Consider the following 19543-nt stretch of genomic DNA (forward strand, 5'->3'; position numbering starts at 1 on the left):
CATCTCCCACCGCACACTAGCTGCCAGACTCCACGACGTCTGGCATCCAGGGAACTGCCTTAGACTGGATTCGATCTTTCCTCTCAGGTAGAACACAAAGAATAAGCCTCCCGCCCTTCCTCTCCGAACCAATAGAGATAAGATGGGGAGTACCCCAAGGATCCCCCCTCAGCCCCACGCTCTTCAACGTCTAAATGGCCCCTCTTGCAACCATCGTTAGGAAAAACACAATCAATAATCTCATCCTCTCCCTCACCAAGGAACCTGACATCACCAGGCACAGTTTCCAAGCAGTGATGAAGGACCTGGATGAGCAGCAGCTGCCTGAAGCTCAACCCTGAGAAAACAGAAGTCCTCATCCTCTGATCCACCCCCCTCCACCTTGGACAACACCTGGTGGCCTCTGCCCTCAGAAACCCACCCACCCCTACGGACCATGCTCGAAACATTGGCATCATACTGGACTCCTCACTCACCATGAATCACCAGATCAACACTGTGTCCTCCACATGCCTTAACACCCTCCGCAGCCAGACTCGTCCTAGACATCCCACAACATGACCCCAACACCTCTGCGACCTCTAGTGGCATCCAGTCGAAAAAAGAATAACCCTCAAACTGCTCACACATGCCTACAAAGCCCTCCACAACCTCAACAAAACAATCTCATTCCACACTCTCAAGAGAAACCTCCGCTCTGCCAACCTAGTCACGGTCCCTCGCATCCATAAGACTAGAATGGGCAGATCCTTCTCCTACACTGCGGCCAAGACCTGTACCGAACTCCTCCTTGGCATCAGACGAAGCCCGCACTGCACCTATTCAGAAAGGATCTCAAGACCTGGCTCCTCGGATGACCACGGAGCTGCTCGACCCTCCCCCTCACCCCCCCAGTGCCTTGAGACCCTCATGGGCGAGTAGCACGCTTTAAAATCACCGATTAATTGGAGTCCAAGAAGGAACATCTTCCTTCTATTCAGATTCCACATTAGTGGGCTAAGCTTCATAGGCAATATGCTACAAGTATTTTAATGTTTAGACCTTAATAATGCAAGGCCGTTAATAAAATGTAATTACTAAAATAATTGTTAAAGAATCGTTGCCTTCAGAGCTCCTCAACTAAACATGAATATAAAGAGGATCCAGTTTTGATAAACGTTAGTGCTTCCTTATAAACTAATTGAATGCAGTCTTATGTTCCTTTTAGAAGATTTAACTTTGGTAGACTGAGTAGAAGAGAATCAACCCCTCTAAGGAGGAAAAGTTTGATATAATGTTGTGAATCCCTGTACAACAAAAAACGGCTTGGGATCCAGCATTTTTAAAGCAGTAATGAACTTGACTTGCATATGAAACTCAACCTAAGAGGGTGTCGCAAAACATTTTGTGTTTGAGCAGTAGAGGTGGACAGGTTATTAAGGGGTCTAACTCAAATATGAAAGAAAAAAAACACTATCCTTCAGATATTGGTATTCTGGATCTCAGTTGAGGAGATTAAACACACTGGAAATTTGAGGTATTTCACAGTGACAAAAGCAAAGTTTGTATCCAGCTAACAGTGAAATATTACAGAATGCCACTTCAATTCAAGTATGCGCTACTGCCTCCCATAAAATGACGGACTGAAAGGTACATGCATAATTTACATTCTACATCTACTCAGGTGAAAAAAGAATAAACATGGTTAATCCTTACACGGAAGGAGAAGTACAACCTTTTGACAACTTTCTAATCTGTTCTACAAAAGGAAACAATCTAAGAATACTTTTAGAAACATTGACTGCTTTCTACATGCAGCTATCCTCTAAGATCCAAACTAAATTGGGTCTCGCCATAACCACTTAGCATACTGGCAGGCTCTTCCGAACCAAAGAACTGCACCCAAAGAAGGATTGGCTGACTTCTTAATGAATATCTTTAACAAACCACATTAACACTTAATGTAAAGCAAGCAGAAAGTAAGGTAATGGTTTGAAACATGATCAGAGACCTTAAATGACAGTGACTTACACAAATTATATCCTCTAACATTTAGGTACTTTGACACAGACCACAACAGACAAGCATTTCAATACATTAGGTTAGAGGATTTTGTTAAATGCATTGATTTCATAAACACAGAATAATTTACAAGCCTCGCAATGCTTTATTACCATCTTAAAATTCGTTTTGGCTGAAGTTTTAGGCTGCGATTTTCACAATATCCAGAGCAAAAAAAAGGAAATTAAAAAAAAAACCAATAAATGTACTTTTATGGCACGCCTTTAGAAAAATGTAAAATTTGTTTTGTCACATCTTGTCATTCAGCTTTTTCTTGAGTTGTATGTCCGCACCTTAGTGCACTTTCAAAATTGCTGTGTAAAATAAATAGTGTCAATTCATGAAGATGTTAAGAATCATAGCCCCAGCGAGCAGGAATTCAATTTAAACAGAAATCCCATAGAACAGTAATTTCCAATTTTAGATGATACCATTTACTCCAAATATGTCAGGTCGAGTAGAATAAAGTCTGTTTTTGTAGGTGAACACAGATAAAACCATCAGTTCTGTCAAATGGTTTAGTTATCTGAAGCCGAGGAACGGAAATCCACTAGATGATGTCCAAAAAGGGAGATGCCAGAGCCCCACTCAGATGTATATTGGATGATACTGTTTGTGAGTTAGTTTCTTCCTGCATGTCGGGCAAGTGCTGCTGTGTTTCAGAGCATCTCGGAGACACTGGCTGCAGAAGATGTGTCCACATTTTGTAGCAACAATAACTCGCCCACTCTGTGTGATCTACATTAAAGAAAAATTCAAATGTCAATAGGAAAACTATATCAACAAAATTACTCATATTTAATAAAGGATACACAGTAACACATTTGTTTCCAAGATGAGCAGTTGGTAAACCTAATCAGAACCTCGCGGAGGCTTTGTTGGCCCATAATGCATGTTGCAAATTAAGTATTTCTACCATCACGTTGATATTGGTGCAGTTGTATGAAAGGAAATCTATACCCAGTAACCATTGTTCATGGTATGTAGTGGTGTAGATGCACATGTGGTGCATACTCCTGCCATTCAATGTTGGCCTCAGAGACGTGCAAGTATTTCTTTCTTCAAAGGCATTCAAGTCACGAGGTATAGTGACTCCACCAATTGCTAGTAATGCGCAAGGGCATTGGCTCCATTGTTAAACAGTTTTTCCTACACGAATGGTTAGGATATAGATGGAGCATGGAGATACAGAAAAGATGACCATGCCAAGGAATATTAAAAATAAAAGAAGAAATATCTGCATCATTGAAAGGCTTCTGCAGAGGAGGGTGGGTGCATGTAAATAGACAGCACTACATGCCAAAAACAGAGGCTTACAGACTAAGTAAAAAAAGTCTTTGGTGGCATATGGATTAGTTACTTACCTGTAATCCTAGTTCTCTTCCAGGGGTATCCTCATCAAAGTCATAAGCATTAGAATATTCCCGCCCATGTGCGGGATCCCGGAAACAGTATATTATATGTGCCCCACATATACATATCCATACATATATACCTATATGTATACACAAGCAAATGCAGCCCCTAACACCCTAGAGCTGAATCATGCTGTAAGGAATTTCCACTACACATTAGAAAAAATAGCATTATAAACATGAGAAACAACATTATAACTTGTTTGGAAACTGTTTTAATGCTTAGAAAACAGCAGAAATTCTTAGAAAACACTGAAAGCATAGGAAGCTCCCAGGCTGCATTGCAAATACCCAGTCTAAAAAGACTGAAAAGCTAACTCATAGCTGTATAGTAAGAACTGACACCGTGCCTTTAAGGCACACCTGACCCCCACCTTCCCATCATGCCTCAGGGGTGACAGTTAGGTCAGTTGTTCTTTGCGGAGACTGAAAAGTCATGGCCCAAAGAAAATAATAACCTCTGAAAACTATCACACCTTTGCCCGGGGAGGCGGGAGGGTTGCTTATGACTTTGATGAGGATACCCCTGGAAGAGAACTAGGATTACAGGTAAGTAACTAATCCTTCTCTTCCAGGGGATCCTCATCAATAGTCATAAGCATTAGAATAGAATAGCGAGCCTCACCTCATCTCCCTGCGGGCAAAGGAAAGAAAAAAACAGAGAAGGAACAGTATGCTCAGATAGCTCAGCTACCCAAACAGGTTCCTCAAGGAGGCTTGGCCTACTTGGGCATCCGCCCTGGAATCGGATTCGAGGCAGTAGTGCCTGGTAAAAGTATGGACCGATTTCCAAGTGGCCGCCTTGCAGATCTCTGCCATAGGAACGTCATGCAGGAAAGCTACTGTGGCCGCTTTCCCCCTAGTAGAATGGGCCTTAGGGGCCAAAGGTAAGGGCCTTTTCGCCAGCTGGTAGGCTAGGGTAATGCAAGAAACAATCCATCTGGAAATGGATCGCTTAGCTGCTGGGAAGCCTGTTCTCATGGCGCCATAGTTGACAAACAGCTGGTCCGTCTTCCTAATGCCTCTGGTACTTGCCAGGTAGAATTTAAGTACCCTTTTGAGGTCTAAGGAGTGGAGCGACCGCTCAGCCGGGGTCGCTGGATTCGGGAAGAAGGATGGCAGAGAAATGGACTGATTAATATGAAAATCAGACACTACCTTAGGGAGAAAGGATGGATGTGCCCTTAAGACCACTTTGTGCTGGTGAAAAACTGTGTACGGCTCTTTAGTACACAGAGCCTGGATTTCGCTTACTCTGCGTGCCGATGTAATGGCTACCAGAAAAGCCGCCTTCCACGACAGATGCTGTAAAGAAGCTTTGTGGATCGGCTCAAAAGGTGGGCCCATCAACTTGGATAACACTAAGTTCAACTCCCACGGAGGTGAAGGGTTTCGAACAGGGGGGTAAACTTTTTTCAACCCCTGCAAGAAGTCCTTGACCACCTGCATCTGGAAAAAAGAAGGTTGACTGGGAGACCTCCTGTAAGCTGTAATGGCAGACAAATGGACCCTGATGGATGCATACTTCAAGCCTGATCTAGCTAAGTGGAGGAGGTACGGAAGGATGACGTCCTCCTGCCCCTTTGTAGGATCATGGTGATTCTCCCTACACCAAATGAAGAACCTCTTCCACTTAAACGCATAAGACGCTCTTGTGGAGGGTCGCTTCGCTTCCTTGAGAATATGCATGCAGTCAGGAGGTAGACCTAAATGTCCGTATTGCAGGACCTCAGGAGCCATGCCGTTAAGTTCAGTGAGGGAAGGTTGGGATGCAGAATCCTCCCGCCCATCTTGGACAGCAAGTCCGGCCTGCAAGGCAGCCGCCTGTGAGGTCGAACCGAGAGATGAAGAAGGTCCGGGTACCACCACTGGCGCGGCCAGTCCGGAGCTATGAGGATCATCTTCATGTCGGATCTGAGCAGCTTGGATACCACCTTCGGAATCAGAGGCAGGGGCGGAAAGGCGTAGGCAAATGTCCCTGACCAGTCCATCAAAAGAGCATTCCCCCTGGTCCCTGGACGGTGGAATCTGGACGCGAAGGCGTGGCATTTTGAATTTTCGTCGTCTGCAAACAGATCGATGTCTGGACGACCCCACCAACGGAACAGGTCCGCCACCACGTCGTCGTGCAGCACCCAGTCGGGCTGATCTTCGAAATGCCTGCTGAGTGCGTCTGCCTTGATATTCAATTCCCCTGGAAGGTGTACTGCCACCACCGAGAGGTTCCGGGCAAGCAGCCAGTGCCAGATCGCCTGCGCCTCCAGGGAGAGGGGCCGTGACCGAGTCCCGCCCTGTTTGTTCAGGTAAAACATGGTCGTGGTGTTGTCGGTCTGCACCAGGATTGAGTTGGTCTCGATTGCTGGGAGGAACGCTTTTAGAGCAAGGTGGACTGCCCGAAGCTCTAGCATATTTATGTGGTAGCCCTGTTCTTTTGCAGACCACTGACCTTGTATCTGGAGGCACCCCATGTGGGCTCCCCATCCTTGTAGCGACGCGTCTGTCACCACTGATTGCACCGGAAGTGGCTGGTGAAACGGGACTCCCACCAACAGATTGTTCTGACGAGTCCACCATGTTAGGGAAGATTTCGCTACCTGGGGGAGAGAGATCCGATCTCCCCAACGACCTGTGGACTGATCCCATTGATCCTCCAGAGCTTGCTGCAAAGGTCTCATCCGCAGCCTGGCGTGGGGAATCAGAAAAATGCAGGACGCCATGGAACCCAGCAGAGATGCTACCTGCCGAACTGACGGCCTCCGCATCTGCTGCATAAGCCTGCATTTTTTCTTCATTGAAGACAGTCTCTCCTCCGAAGGATACGCTCTTCCCACGCTTGTGTCCAGAACGGAGCCAAGGTAGTGGATGGACTGAGTAGGCCGCTGCACGGACTTCGCCATGTTGACGTGAAGGCCGAGAGCGTGCAACTGTCTTAGACAGATTTGGAAGTCTTTCCTCACCTGTTGCTGGGTTGGAGCCTTCAGTAACCAGTCGTCCAGGTACGGGTAGACGAAGAGACCCTGCTTGTGTAGGCAGGCCGCCACCACTGCCATACATTTGGTGAAGACTCGCGGGGCCGACTTGAGTCCGAATGGAAGCACTTTGTACTGGTAGTGCTTGTCTCCTACCACAAACCGCAGGTACCTGCGGTGATGCTTTGCTATTGGAATGTGAAAATACGCATCTTGGAGGTCCACCGAACACATCCAATCTCCGACTTGTAGATGTGGACATATTTGGTGAAGCGCCAACATACGGAACTTCTCCTTGACGATGACTTTGTTTAGGAGACGAAGGTCCAGAATCGGCCGAAACTTGTGCTCTTGATCTTTCTTGGGCACCAGGAAGTACCGGGAGTACACTCCTTTTCCGACCTGTGAAGGAGGAACCCTTTCTATGGCATGCTTTTGCAGAAGTGACCTCACTTCCCGCTTGAGTAGGTTTAGGTGGTGAGGACGGGACCTCTTTGGCGGGATGTCTCTGGGAAGCGCTCGAAAACGTAGCGCATATCCATGACGCAGTATATTCAGCACCCAGCGATCTTTTGTGATGCTGACCCACTCTGCTAGATGTTGCGAAGCACTTCCTCCCACTGGAGTGGGCAACGGTCGTAGAGGAAGCCACAGCTCATGACTTTCCTCCTCTTGTGGCAGTGGAGGACTGTTGTTGGTGTCCACCTCTGCCTCTGCCAGACTTTCCGCCTCGAAACTGGGTTTTCCCTTGGGGTTTGCTCTGAGACCACTGAGGGGTTTGAACCCTCTGTTGAGGCCCCTTGCGTTGGGTGGGTCGAAAACGGCGCTTGAACTCCTTTTTCTTCTCCAAGCCCACGGCTTTGAGAGTGTCCAGCTCAGTTTTCATGCGCCCCATCTCCTCATCCGTGTGAGTGCCGAAGAGGGAGTTGCCTGAGAACGGGAGGTTTAAAATCCGTTGCTGTGCGTCCGGCTTGAGCCCTGTCAGACGCAACCAGGACGACCTCCTGGCGCAGACGCCGTGTGTATAAGAGTGGGCTGAGATTAGCGCACCATCCGCCGCTGTGCTAATCGACTGATTAGCCACCAGTGCCCCTTCAGTAACAATCTCCTCAAAGTCCTTTTGGTCCTCCTTGGGCAGCTTGGATTTGAAACGTTCCATCGAATCCCAGAGGGCCCTATCGTACCTGCCCAGAAGCGCCGCCGCGCTGGAGATCTTGAGGGCTGCCGCCGCCGAAGAGCAGGTCCTGCGTCCCCATGAGTCCTGGGTTCTGCTCTCCTTGTCTGGAGGGACGGAGGAGGAGGAGGACGACGCCGTCTGACCCTTCCTGGCAGCTGCCACTATGACGGAGTCCGCAGGTGGGTCTGTCTTTACAAAGACGGGGTCAGAGGTAGCTGGCTTGTATTTTTTTAGGATACGAGCCGGAACGGCTTTGACAGTCGCCGGGGTGAGAAAAGTGTCCATGACTGGTTCCATGATTCCTGGGACCAAAGGTAGCAGCGGACGAGAGGCAGACTTTTGGTGAAGTGTTTCAAAAATCACCGAGGTTGTGACTTGGGGGACTGACATCTCAATCCCCAGCTTCAGTGCTCCCCGCTGCAACACTTCCTGGTAGGTGTTGATGTCGTCTACGGGAGAGACCCTGGACACTGGGCTGTCCGTGAGCGTGGGAGAATAGTTTCTGATGGAGGACTTGGAGGATGAGGAAGAGGACGATGATGGAGTCCTTTTGCGCTTCCGGTGATGATCACGCGCCCTTGACCCAGGTGAACGCTCCTCCCGTCTGGGGGAGCGCGATCTGCGTCGCCTGTAGTCCGGAGATCTCGGACGTGCTGGCCTGGGGGGACTAGCTCTGTCCACAGCGGCCACCAGGCGTTGCAGCGGAGAATCATGCACTGGGCTGATGTATTCCCGCATCCTCCTTGTAGGCCCTGAGTCTAGCCAATGATGTGCTGGTAGTAGCCATCTGGGCGACAGAGTAACGGTCTGAGTCTGAGGAGAAGACCTACGGGGTTGAGCTGCATGGTCTCGTGGCTTTGCTGGTCGTGGAGAGGCCTCTGAGTGGGAGGAGGAGTGGCGAGAAGCCGACTCCGTAACCAGGACCACCGACTTGTCTGAGGCCTGTCTCGACGTCGAGCGCGGTCTTGACGACGATCCGTGGTGTCCTCTCCTGTCTCGGTGGGACTCTCTCGACGTCGAACGCCGTCTCGACGTGGACCGGCGGCCATGTTCCGTGGGCGAAGCCTGCCGCCTCGACGTCGAGCGGCGATGTGAAGCCGACGACGGAGGCTCTCTCTCCCTCGACGCCGGACGCCGCGGGGACGCCGGCGGAGATGCTGCCACTCTCGACGTCGATACCGATGCCAACCTCGACGCCGAACGCCGCTTGGAGGACGACGGCGGAGGATCCTGCTGCTTCGACGTCGAACGTCGATGAAGCCTCGACGACGGTGGGGATGGTGCCCTCGACGACGGAGGGGTGACACTCCTCGACGCCGGTCGTCGCCTGGTTGACGACGGCGGAGGGTCCCTGCTCCTCGACGCCGATCGACGTCGAGATGTCGACGGCGGAGGGTCCCTGCTCCTCGACGCCGAACGCCGCTGGGTTGGCGACGGCGGAGGCTCTCTGCTCCTCGACGCCGATCGTCGCCGGGTTGACGACGGCGGAGGTTCTCTGCTCCTCGACGCCGATCGTCGCCTGGTTGACGACGGCGGAGGTTCCCTGCTTCTCGACGCCGATCGTCGCCGGGTTGACGACGGCGGAGGGTGGGTGTCTCTCGACGCCGAACGTCGCCGGGTTGACGACGGCGGAGAGGATCTGGATCTCGACGCCGCTCTGGATCTCGACGCCGATCGTCGCCGAGTTGACGATGGCGGTCTGGACTTCGACGTCGACGTCGTACCTGCTCTCGACGGCGAGCCCGCTGTCGAGAACTTCTTTTTCGAAATATGACCTACCGGAACATCTTTTCCCAGCGCCGAGCCCGACGCTGAGGCGGAAGGACGAGAGGACTTGCTTCTAGATGATTTTTTATGCCTCTTGGAGCCCTTCCTCACCGGAGATCGGCCTCTAGATGGTTGCGCTAGGCCATAAGCGCGACTTCGCTCTCTGTCCTTCAAAGTTCTTTTGGACAGGCCCTGGCAGTGAGGACATGTGCTGGAATCATGGTCCTCCGGCAGACACAGGATACAGACCCTGTGAGAGTCAGTCGCGGCCTTTTTCTTGCCACAGGCAGGGCAAGGATCGAAAAGAGAAGGCATTTTAAGTTGAAAAAATGCCCAAATAAGCCTAAAAAAAGGCAGCCTCTTACTGACTTAGCTGTGAAACGTCGAAGTAAGGGAAAAGGATTGAAAAAATAGACAATATTTTCTGACAAACTCAGAAAAAAGTGGAGCTCTGTTGCCAGGATCCTTCTAGAAGGAGCCGGAAAGAACAACTGACCTAACTGTCACCCCTGAGGCATGATGGGAAGGTGGGGGTCAGGTGTGCCTTAAAGGCACGGTGTCAGTTCTTACTATACAGCTATGAGTTAGCTTTTCAGTCTTTTTAGACTGGGTATTTGCAATGCAGCCTGGGAGCTTCCTATGCTTTCAGTGTTTTCTAAGAATTTCTGCTGTTTTCTAAGCATTAAAACAGTTTCCAAACAAGTTATAATGTTGTTTCTCATGTTTATAATGCTATTTTTTCTAATGTGTAGTGGAAATTCCTTACAGCATGATTCAGCTCTAGGGTGTTAGGGGCTGCATTTGCTTGTGTATACATATAGGTATATATGTATGGATATGTATATGTGGGGCACATATAATATACTGTTTCCGGGATCCCGCACATGGGCGGGAATATTCTAATGCTTATGACTATTGATGAGGATCCCCTGGAAGAGAACTAGCTGTAGATACACATGCTATGCACAGACTGTAAAGCAGGCTCCTATAAGGCAATGGCTAGCCCTAGAATGTTGCAGAAGATTGAAAAAGTATGCATAAGACAGCCTTCATTGTTAGAGAGCTAAAACATCCACACACTAATGTTTAGTAAAAGTGTGGGGAGAAAACCAAGTAGCTGCCTAAGTGTGCCCTGATTATGTGAGTAAAGATCCGACCACTTGGGCAGCTTCTCGTGAGGCACTAGAGACAGGCTGCGGAGAATGGTGAACCAGGGCTGCCTGGCCCAGGTTGGGGCTCTAAGACGAGAGAGTGAGGGATATTTGCCAAAGCCTGCCAACCACAAATGAAAGCAGTGGAGGAAAAGTGTAGGCAAATATTCCTAACCAGTTCATCCATAGTGCGTTGCGCATGAACTGTGGGTTTGAGAACCAGTATGGAAAGTTTGGAGTTTGCACTTGTGAACTTTGGGCTGCACTCTGCTAAGCAGGCCTGCAAAACGGTTGTCAACTGCTAGTATGTACCATATCAGTCGTTGGACTATGTGATGTATCGTCCTGCACCAAATGCCCTGGGCTGGAGGGGACAACTGCAAGTAGTGAGTGCCACCCTGTTTCTGTAGGTAAAACAGTACAGTTGACATCTTTGTATGCACGAGTATTACCTTGTGTTAGATACAAGCGTGGAACACTTTGATGGCTAGCTGGATGGCTGACTATTACAGGTGGTTGATGTGGAGACCTTGTTGACAGAGCATCCACATCCCTTGAACGGTCATTTCCTGTAAGTGTGCTCCATAACCAATGAAAGAGGTGCCCGTTGTGACTGTCACCTGCGACACTTGGTCCAAAAAAGGCCGGCCTTGTAACAGGTTGCGGACATTCCCATCACTTCAGAGAGCAAGAGGAGTAGGGCCCCATATCAACACTAGATACTACCAATATTTGTCGCAACTTTGTTGCTAGGTACTCCTGCAATGGGTGCATGTGAAACCCGACATGGGACTATAGCAATGCAAGAGGCCATCATGCTGAGAATGCACATGACCTTTCTGACCGTTATCTGATGATCTGACTGAAAAGGGGGGAGAACGCTTGGACCCTTCCAGGGTCGGAGTATGCTTTTCTCGTGATAAGAGTTAGGTATGGCCCCTAGGAAGGGCTGGACCTGAAGTGGCTGGAGATGAGATTTCAAGATCTTGATGGTAAAGACTAAGCTGTGTAAGAGATGTATGGTGGCTTGGGTGTGATCTAGGCACTGCTGTTCCGTTGCGCTCTTTATTAGCCAATTCTCAAGTAAACGAAGATGTGGACACCGTTGCTTTTGGGGTGAGCGGCTACCACAGATAGACACTTTGTAGACACCCTGGGTGCTGTGGTCACCCCAATAGGCAGCACTATGAATTGATAATTCTGAACACTTACAACAAACCAGAGGAACCATCGATGTTGTTGAGGATGTAGAAGTAGGTGTCCTTCAGGTCGAGGGCAGTTGTGAAGTCACCTTGCTATAGTTGTGGAGTGACACCCTGAAATATTACCATGTTGTAGTGTTCTGACAGTTGAGGTGCCCAAGGCAGAGAATGGACCTTATTGACCCGTCCTCCTCGGGAATGAGGAAGTATTGAATATGCTACTTACCAGTATGCATCTGTTCTTGGCATGTAGGGCTGCTGACATTCATATCTGTGCATAGATCGCCGCCTAGTGTTGGGTCCGGATGTTTGCACGTTGTTGTCCTGGAAGAGTCTTCGAAGTATCCTGGGATAGGTGACTCCTCCCCTGGACTACAGTGCGCATGGGAATCCTCTCCATCCTCAGATTGTTTTTCGCCATTGTGGCAGTGATGGAGTAGATACAGAAAGTGATGACCATGCTTACAGTAATTCTGAGAGCTGCAGCTGCTACAGGCGCCGGGGAGGAGGGAGGGCGATATGAATGTCAGCAGCCCTACATGCCAAGAACAGATGCATACTGGTAAGTAGCATATTCAGTTCGAGGCATGTGGGCTGCTGAATTCATATCTGTGCATAGAATACATAGCAGTGCCCTCTATTAGCGGCGGCTACCAGTGCCAGCTGCAGCGGTCTGAAAAAGTGTTTTGAGAACAGCCTGTCCTACAGCTGCCTGCTGTTTTGATTGCACATCTACACAATAGTGTTTGGTAAATGTATGTGTAGTGGACCAGGTGGCTGCTCTACATATATCATGCAGGGGAATGTTTCCTAGGAAAGCCATGGAGGCCCCTAACTTACGTGTTGAGTGGGCTCGTGGGGGAATCGTTAATGTGCGTTTAGCCTTTTGATAGCAAATTTGAATACATTTAACGATCCATCTGGCTATACCTGCTTTGGAGATAGCGTTACCTTTGTGGTGTGGCGCAAAGGCAACGAAAAGTTGTTTTGTCTTCCTAAAGATCTTAGTCCTGTCGATATAATACATGAGGGCTCTCTTCACGTCTAGTGTATGGAGTGCTCTTTCTGCGACAGTTTGTGGGTTTTGAAAGAAAACAGGCAGTTCAATAGTCTGATTCATGTGGAACTGCGATACCACCTTGGGCATGAATTTGGGGTTGGTACGCAGTACGACCCTGTTGGCGTGAACCTGTATAAATGGCTCTTGAACGGTTAGTGCCTAGAGTTCACTAACTCTTCTTAAAGAGGTGATCGCTACTAGGAAAGCTACTTTCCAGGTAAGAAATTGAAGCTCGCATGAGTGTAGAGGTTCAAAGGGTGGACCCATCAGGTGTGTGAGGACCAAGTTGAGGTTCCACATTGGAGCCGGTGGGTGGCTTGGTGTAATGACTCGTTTGAGTCCTTCCAAGAATGCTTTGATGGCAGGCACTCTGAATAGAGAGAGGTGCTGCCTAGTCTGGAGATAGACTGATATTGCGGTCAAATGGACACGTATCGAGGTGTACGCCAGATTGCATCGGTATAGGTGTAAGAGGTAACAAATTATGTTTTGTATGGATGCGTCTAGCGGGTTAATGTCATTATTAGTACAATAAATGACGAACCTTTTCCATTTGGCTGCATAGCAAGCTCTGGTAGTGGGTCTCCTGGCCTCCTTAATGATGTCCATACAGTCAGGTGGCAGGTTTAGGTAGCCAAACTCTAGGACTTCAGGAGCCAGATCGCCAGGTTCAGCTGTTGCGGATCTGGGTGCTGAATCTCTCCATGGTTCTGCGTCAAATGCGCGGGTTTGATCCGCAGCCTTTGATGCGGCACCACAGAAAGTTCGAGAAAGGTGGTGTACCACGGCTGGCGTGCCCACGTTGGAGCAACCAGGACGAGTGTCAGTGAGTGTTGTCTGAGTTTGCGTGCCACCAGCGGTATCAGTGGTGCCTGGGGGAAAAGCGTACGCAAATCTGCCGGACCAGTTCATCCATATCGCATTGCCCTGCGACTGCGGATGTGGGAACCTGGCGGCAAAGCTTTGGCATTTTGCGTTTTCGCTTGTGGTGAATAGGTCTATCTCTGGATGACCCCACTGCTGGAAGTACGGTTGGAGTACTGATGGGTGTAACTCCCACTCGTGCATCTGGTGGCTGTGTCTGCTGAGCAGATCCGCCATCTGGTTGTCCTTGCCGGGGAGGTGTTCTGCCATGAGGAACATGTTCCTCTGAATGGCCCACTTCCACATGCTCTGAGCCAGATGAGACAACTGTGGAGAGTGTGTTCCTCCTTGCTTCTGTATGTAGTACATGGCGGTCATGTTGTCCGTCCGGATCAACACGACTTTGTTGCACAAGTGTACTTTGAACGCCTTTCATTGCCAGGAAGATTGCCATCAGTTCCAGAAGGTTGATGTGCATCTTCTTCTGTTGTGTTGTCCATAGTCCCTGCACTGTGTAGTGGAGTACATGAGCTCCCCATCCATGGAGAGACGCGTCCGCTGTCAGTATTATTTGTGGAACAGGCTCTTGGAACGGTCGGCCCTTGCAAAGGTTTTGTGGATTCCACCAATGCAGAGAGTTGTATGCCCGACCGCTCACCAACACTAGGTCTTTCAGCTGTCCTTGAGCCTGATTCCACTGACGTGCTAAGCACTCCTGAAGCGGGCGCATATGTAGTCTCGCGTGTGGGGCTATGAAAATGCAGGAGGCCATCATGCCTATCAACTGCATGAACACTCGTGCAGGAAGGGAGTGTTGGGGTTTGAACTTGGAAATTAGCATTTGCATGCTGTTGATCCTCACTAAATTTGGCTGAGCTGTGGCCGCCAGAGTGTCTATAGTCGCACCTAGGTACTGTTGTACGTGTGCGGGCTGGAGATGGGATTTTGGGTAATTTAGTGAGAATCCCAGACTGTGAAGGAGGTGAATGGTGCAGGACATGTGGCTGGCACATTGCTGGGCCGACTTTGCTTGAACGAGCCAGTCGTCCAGGTAAGGGTAGACGTGTATGTGCTGCCATCGGTGTTTTGCTCGTGCCTACCTAATGACAATGCAGTAACATTACAAATTAAAACACTTGCACGCGGCACAGGGCGAACGTGTGTGCGCGCGCTACCACAAACCTTTCAAAAATCTCATCTCAATAGGCGATTTAAATAAAGAAGGCTGATCAGGCAACCACAAAAAGACAAGAGCGCCAACAAGTAGCCTTTAACAGTGCCCACATCAAGTCTGTCCCTTTCAGTGGATCAATTTGGTGTGTGCCATACGATTTTTTAAGGGAAGTCTCACGGCCAACATAACATCAAAAATCTCAGGATGAAGGTCAAATGAGATCAACAGACGCTGCTCAATCTACAAGCATGGAGATGAAGACTGGACAGGCTCTGCCGCAGCATTGTGCCGCTGCAACAGAAGAAACGCCCCAGGCGGCAGCTTGATTGGAGGACAGATGCCTATGCTCAAGAGATGCGGGTAACACACTCTCCTTGCCCAATTCAGTGCCACTAGGATGAGTTGAGCTCAGTCGTTCCAAATTTTTTTCAGAACTCGGGGCAGGAGAGACATTGGTGGGAATGGATCTAGGAGTCCCAGCACCACTCTAACCGAATGAGTCTCAGTCAGAGTCTTCTTGGGAGCTCCAACACATCATGCTGACAGTGTGTGTTCTTGGCAGTGGTGAAAAGATCAAGCCAGGGTTCATCCCTTTGATGGAAGGCGCCCTGCACCACTGCTAGGGGTAACTGCCATTCGTGGTCCACCAAGTGTCAGCGATTGAATTAATCTGCCCATAAGTTTAAAGATCCTGCCAGGAGATTGACAACCAGTGATAGCTTCCGACAGTCCAGACACTTCAAGAGATATAGAGCCTCCTAGAACAGGAACTTAGATACCCACCCATTCAGCTTTTTGCAGTATCATATGGCAGTAGTGTTGTCCGTGAGCACCAGTGCATGGTGGGCAGGAAGGCCTTAAATGTCAAGGGAGTCACCCCCACTCCGGAAAAACTGAGGTGAGTTTAATTTCACCAGAGATCAGAGGCCTTTGATAACCACTTCTCCCAAATGACCTTCCCAACGCAGAAGCATCTGTGACTACTGACAACTGTGGGTGGGGTAAGAGGAGGGATCTGTCACTAACCCAATTGCCATCCAGCAGCCACACTGCAGATCTTTTGCGGCCTCCTCTGAAATCTGGATACAATCCAAAAGATGCCGCTGATATTGTGCAGACTGGGACTTCAGGTCCCACTGCAGAACACACAAATGACATATTGCATGCTTCAATTGCAGGAAGACAACAACCCCAGCAGCCTCAGAGTCAACGGCACTGAGATTCAGGACAGAGGCAGAAACATCGGGATCATAGTCCAAATATCCTCAACTCTCCACTCAAAGGGAAAGGTACAAAACTGAACCGTACCTAGAATGACTGAGATGAAAGGGAGTGTCTGCGAAAGAACCAGGTGTGACTTTCATAGTGAAATGCAACAATACAAGGAGGTTCTTTGTAATCTGGAGGAGGTTGATGCCTGTCTGGAGCAAGTCCGCCTTCAATGGCCAGTCGTCGTGTTAAGGGAAGACTCCGAAGGTGTGCTGCGACCACCAACATCACTTGAGCACCCGAGGGACACTGGTGAGGCAGACAGGGAGAACTAAACTCAAAATGCTCCTGGGTCCACTGTCCACCACAGGTAATGCCTGTAGGCTTTCAGGATGAGCATATGGAAATAAGTGTCCTGCAGACCAAACAAGATTATCCAGTCTATGGGGTCTAGGGCAGACAGGACCTGGGCTAGCCTGTGCATCTGGAATTTATAATTCTGCAGGAAGGCGATGAGAAGGCGAAATTGTAAAATAGAACGATGATCTCCCTCCTTGTTCAGCACCAGGAAGTAGTGGTAGTAACACCCAGAACCTACATTGGCCAAAACGGCCTGCACTTCCTGCTGCAAGCCAGACAGCTAGTCCTCTGTCACTCACCCTGATGGCAGTGGGAGGTGCGTCAAGGCAGTAAAGAAATGGGAGTGTTTAGCCTCCTACAGGGTGGCTGTGTGTCACACAGCACATATTAAATCTGTTTTGTGGCAACGGATGCTAAAGGAGCAAAGAGCTGGGTACAGAGCTGCGCATTGTCCCTGATGTCCTGGGCATTGTCTTTGTAAACCGCGGCCTCAGCCGTGAAACAGCTGGGAAGCCTGTTCGCAGAGTCTGATGTTGACAATTTTGGAAACACCTACTGTATCCCCGAAAGGGGAGAAATTGCAGATGGAACTGCCTGGGTGGGTAAACAGTTTTAAGGAACGTGCTGTGACTCTGCTTTCTTTAAAACGTTCTAGGGCAGAGTCTGCTTCCCAGCTGAAAAGGCAAGAGCCATAAAAAAGGCATGTCCATCAGGGATGCTTGGACATGCCTGGAAAAGTTGTAGCCTTAATCCATGATGGCCCCAAAGTGCCACACTCCTACCGATCTAACAAGTCGGTCCCATGCAAGCCTGATCAAATAAAAACATTTATCAGTATCCTGGTCATCCTGGATAGCCTGAGTCAGGGACACCCTGAGGCCTTACGGAACTGCCAGTAAGACTTGGGCCACCCTGTCCCATACAGCATAGGAATAGTGGTCCAAAAGGCAGCAGCCGTTCACTGATCCCACAGCAAGACAGATGGATGAAAAGATGCGTTTGCAAAATGTCTCCATTCTCTAAGACTCACGATCAGGTAGAGGGAGGGGGAAGGCGATGGGATTAATCTTACTGTTGGATTGCACATAGAAACTCGTGTGGGATGTTGAGTAAGGAAGTCAGGGTTGCCTGGTGCTGGTCAGTGGCGCAGACTGACCTGCTTAAGGATTGTCAGTCCAAAAAATGGTTTTACTTAGGTGCTCAAAAGGGTATCCGTGAGGGTTTGTTGAATCGTAATAGAGGCTTCGTCTTGGGCTTAACCAGGCTGGAGTACTTCTGTCAGAACATTTGTCTTGCTCCATAGCAGGGAGGTGTAGTTTTAGTACTTCTGCCTCCTTCCACAGAACAGCAAAGCTGGCCCTTTTTACTGTGGCAGGGCCGCATTTTCTGGGGAAGAATTCAGGCTACTGGCATCTTAAGGTTTTTCCTATTAATTGTCCCCATCATACTGGTGGGGACCTAATCAATCCCCTAATAAAACTGTTGTTATCCAAGTCAGTGCAAAGTCTGAGCCCAACCATGTAGTAACCGAAAACTATCAAAAGGGTTGCAGACCAGATGTGCTCTGGTAGGACCAGGGTGCAGCTTCGATCGAGATCACGATGGCTTTAGCTCAGTTGAAAAGCACAAAAGGTTGTGAATCCTCTGGCGTCAAAGGCGCCAGAGCCAGCATTAATTCAAAGGGAACCGACAGCAATTGAAGCCAGAACCAAAGTTGGTACCGAAGATGGGACCAAGAGGTACAGACTATGCCCAGGGCAGACTCGACGGTGGAAGTCCAACTGGAGGCCCCTGCAGATTGTTGGAGCCTGAAGGCATGCCAGAAGAAACAGGTAAATTGCCAAAGATGTGATGTCAAGAAAGGACATGGAAACTTCAGGTGCATCAGACTAGACTTTGGATCGCCTACGATAGAGATTGGGTGGCACAGGGCACACTCTCTGGAGAATAAGAGTGGTTAGAAGGGGCAGATTCCAGCGTAGATTTTTTTAAGCTTCTTTTTAGACTTATGCTAAGTCTTTGACTAAGATGATGGTCTGCCGAGGGAACGAGACCTTCATTTCGGCCTGTCACAGTGTTTAGTATGATGTTTTGCGACAAAGCTTTGCCTTGTGGGTTTGTACTGCCTTCGGATTCATATGGGCACAGCTGTCACAGATGCTGGAATCATGCTCGTCCCCAAGCCCCTTAGGCATACTTTGAGAGTGTCTGTCACAGACCTCTATTTGCAACAGTCCCTATTTTAGGGGGTGGTTTTTCCCTTACACACTAGTAAAATTTAGCTGAAAAGGTCTAGACAGAGCAAGGAGTAGCTATGGATCTGTAGCTTAAGATGAAGACAGAAAAGAAATTAATGAAGTACGCCTATATGTGGCTGCACGTGTCGCTTCCTAAGCAGAATGATGTTGGCACAGAGCTGCACGACACCACCAACTGGCAGCAGGAGTACTGCTTTAAAGTTTGCAGAATCGGTCCGATGCCTGGGGAATATTCATAAGGTGAGGATTTTCTGGAAGTATCCATCAGAAATAAAGCTCTCTTTAGGTCACTATTTATACCACCATTCTTTTTGGCTAACCAAACTGATATTAGCACCGTAGGAAGGGCCACATTCAAATTTCAAAGATGGATCGCACACCTGCATACCCAGTAAGAACAACAGAGTTGATGTTCAGGAAGAATAAGTTACTAGTGGTAATGAGGAGCGCTGCTGTTTGATTCTCACATTTTGCTTTCAATTCTCTGCATGATTTCCTTGTAGGCGGACCATCCCACCATTTGTGAGAGTTGCCTTGCTCCCGGTCTCACTGTGTTGGGGTCATCTTGAATCAGGTGCATGCATGTTTTACTAGGTTTATGGTTTTATCTTTCTCACCTTTTATTTAGTTTGATGTTACTTTGCCAGTAGGATGCTGATCTCAGGGTAGCCTGGTCCAGCATCCGAAGGTTGCTGGACTCCAGTTTGTGAATTTTGTTTCTCCCACTGTTTTTAATCCCGCACTGAAGCGCAGGTAAGCCACGCCTCTGGCCCCACCCTCTGCCAATGGAGGCCTATTCACATGGGTGCAGAGTGTCTGTGCAGCTGGCGCCCCTAAGGCAAGCCTGCCAGTTTCAGGTCAGAGAAGGATAACAGAGGGGCTGTGGCCACACAATAT

At 49.0% G+C, this 19543-nt stretch overlaps 1 protein-coding gene across 10 annotated transcripts in view; it reads right to left on the bottom strand.

Moving 5' to 3' along the window:
* Positions 1 to 2123: 2123 nt before the first annotated feature.
* RNF4 (ring finger protein 4) overlaps positions 2124 to 19543 on the bottom strand; it is a 265770-nt gene continuing 248350 nt past the window's right edge. For all 10 annotated transcript variants that reach the window (XM_085642535.1, XM_085642538.1, XM_085642539.1 and 7 more), the window contains one exon: positions 2124 to 2778. In XM_085642535.1, the coding sequence (XP_085498661.1) occupies positions 2629 to 2778 (150 nt within the window). In that variant the 3' untranslated portion in view covers positions 2124 to 2628. The remainder of the gene's footprint in view (positions 2779 to 19543) is intronic.

This window comes from Triturus cristatus, chromosome 2_2 (genome assembly GCF_964204655.1).
Source record: "Triturus cristatus chromosome 2_2, aTriCri1.1, whole genome shotgun sequence".
Taxonomy (NCBI): domain Eukaryota; kingdom Metazoa; phylum Chordata; class Amphibia; order Caudata; family Salamandridae; genus Triturus; species Triturus cristatus.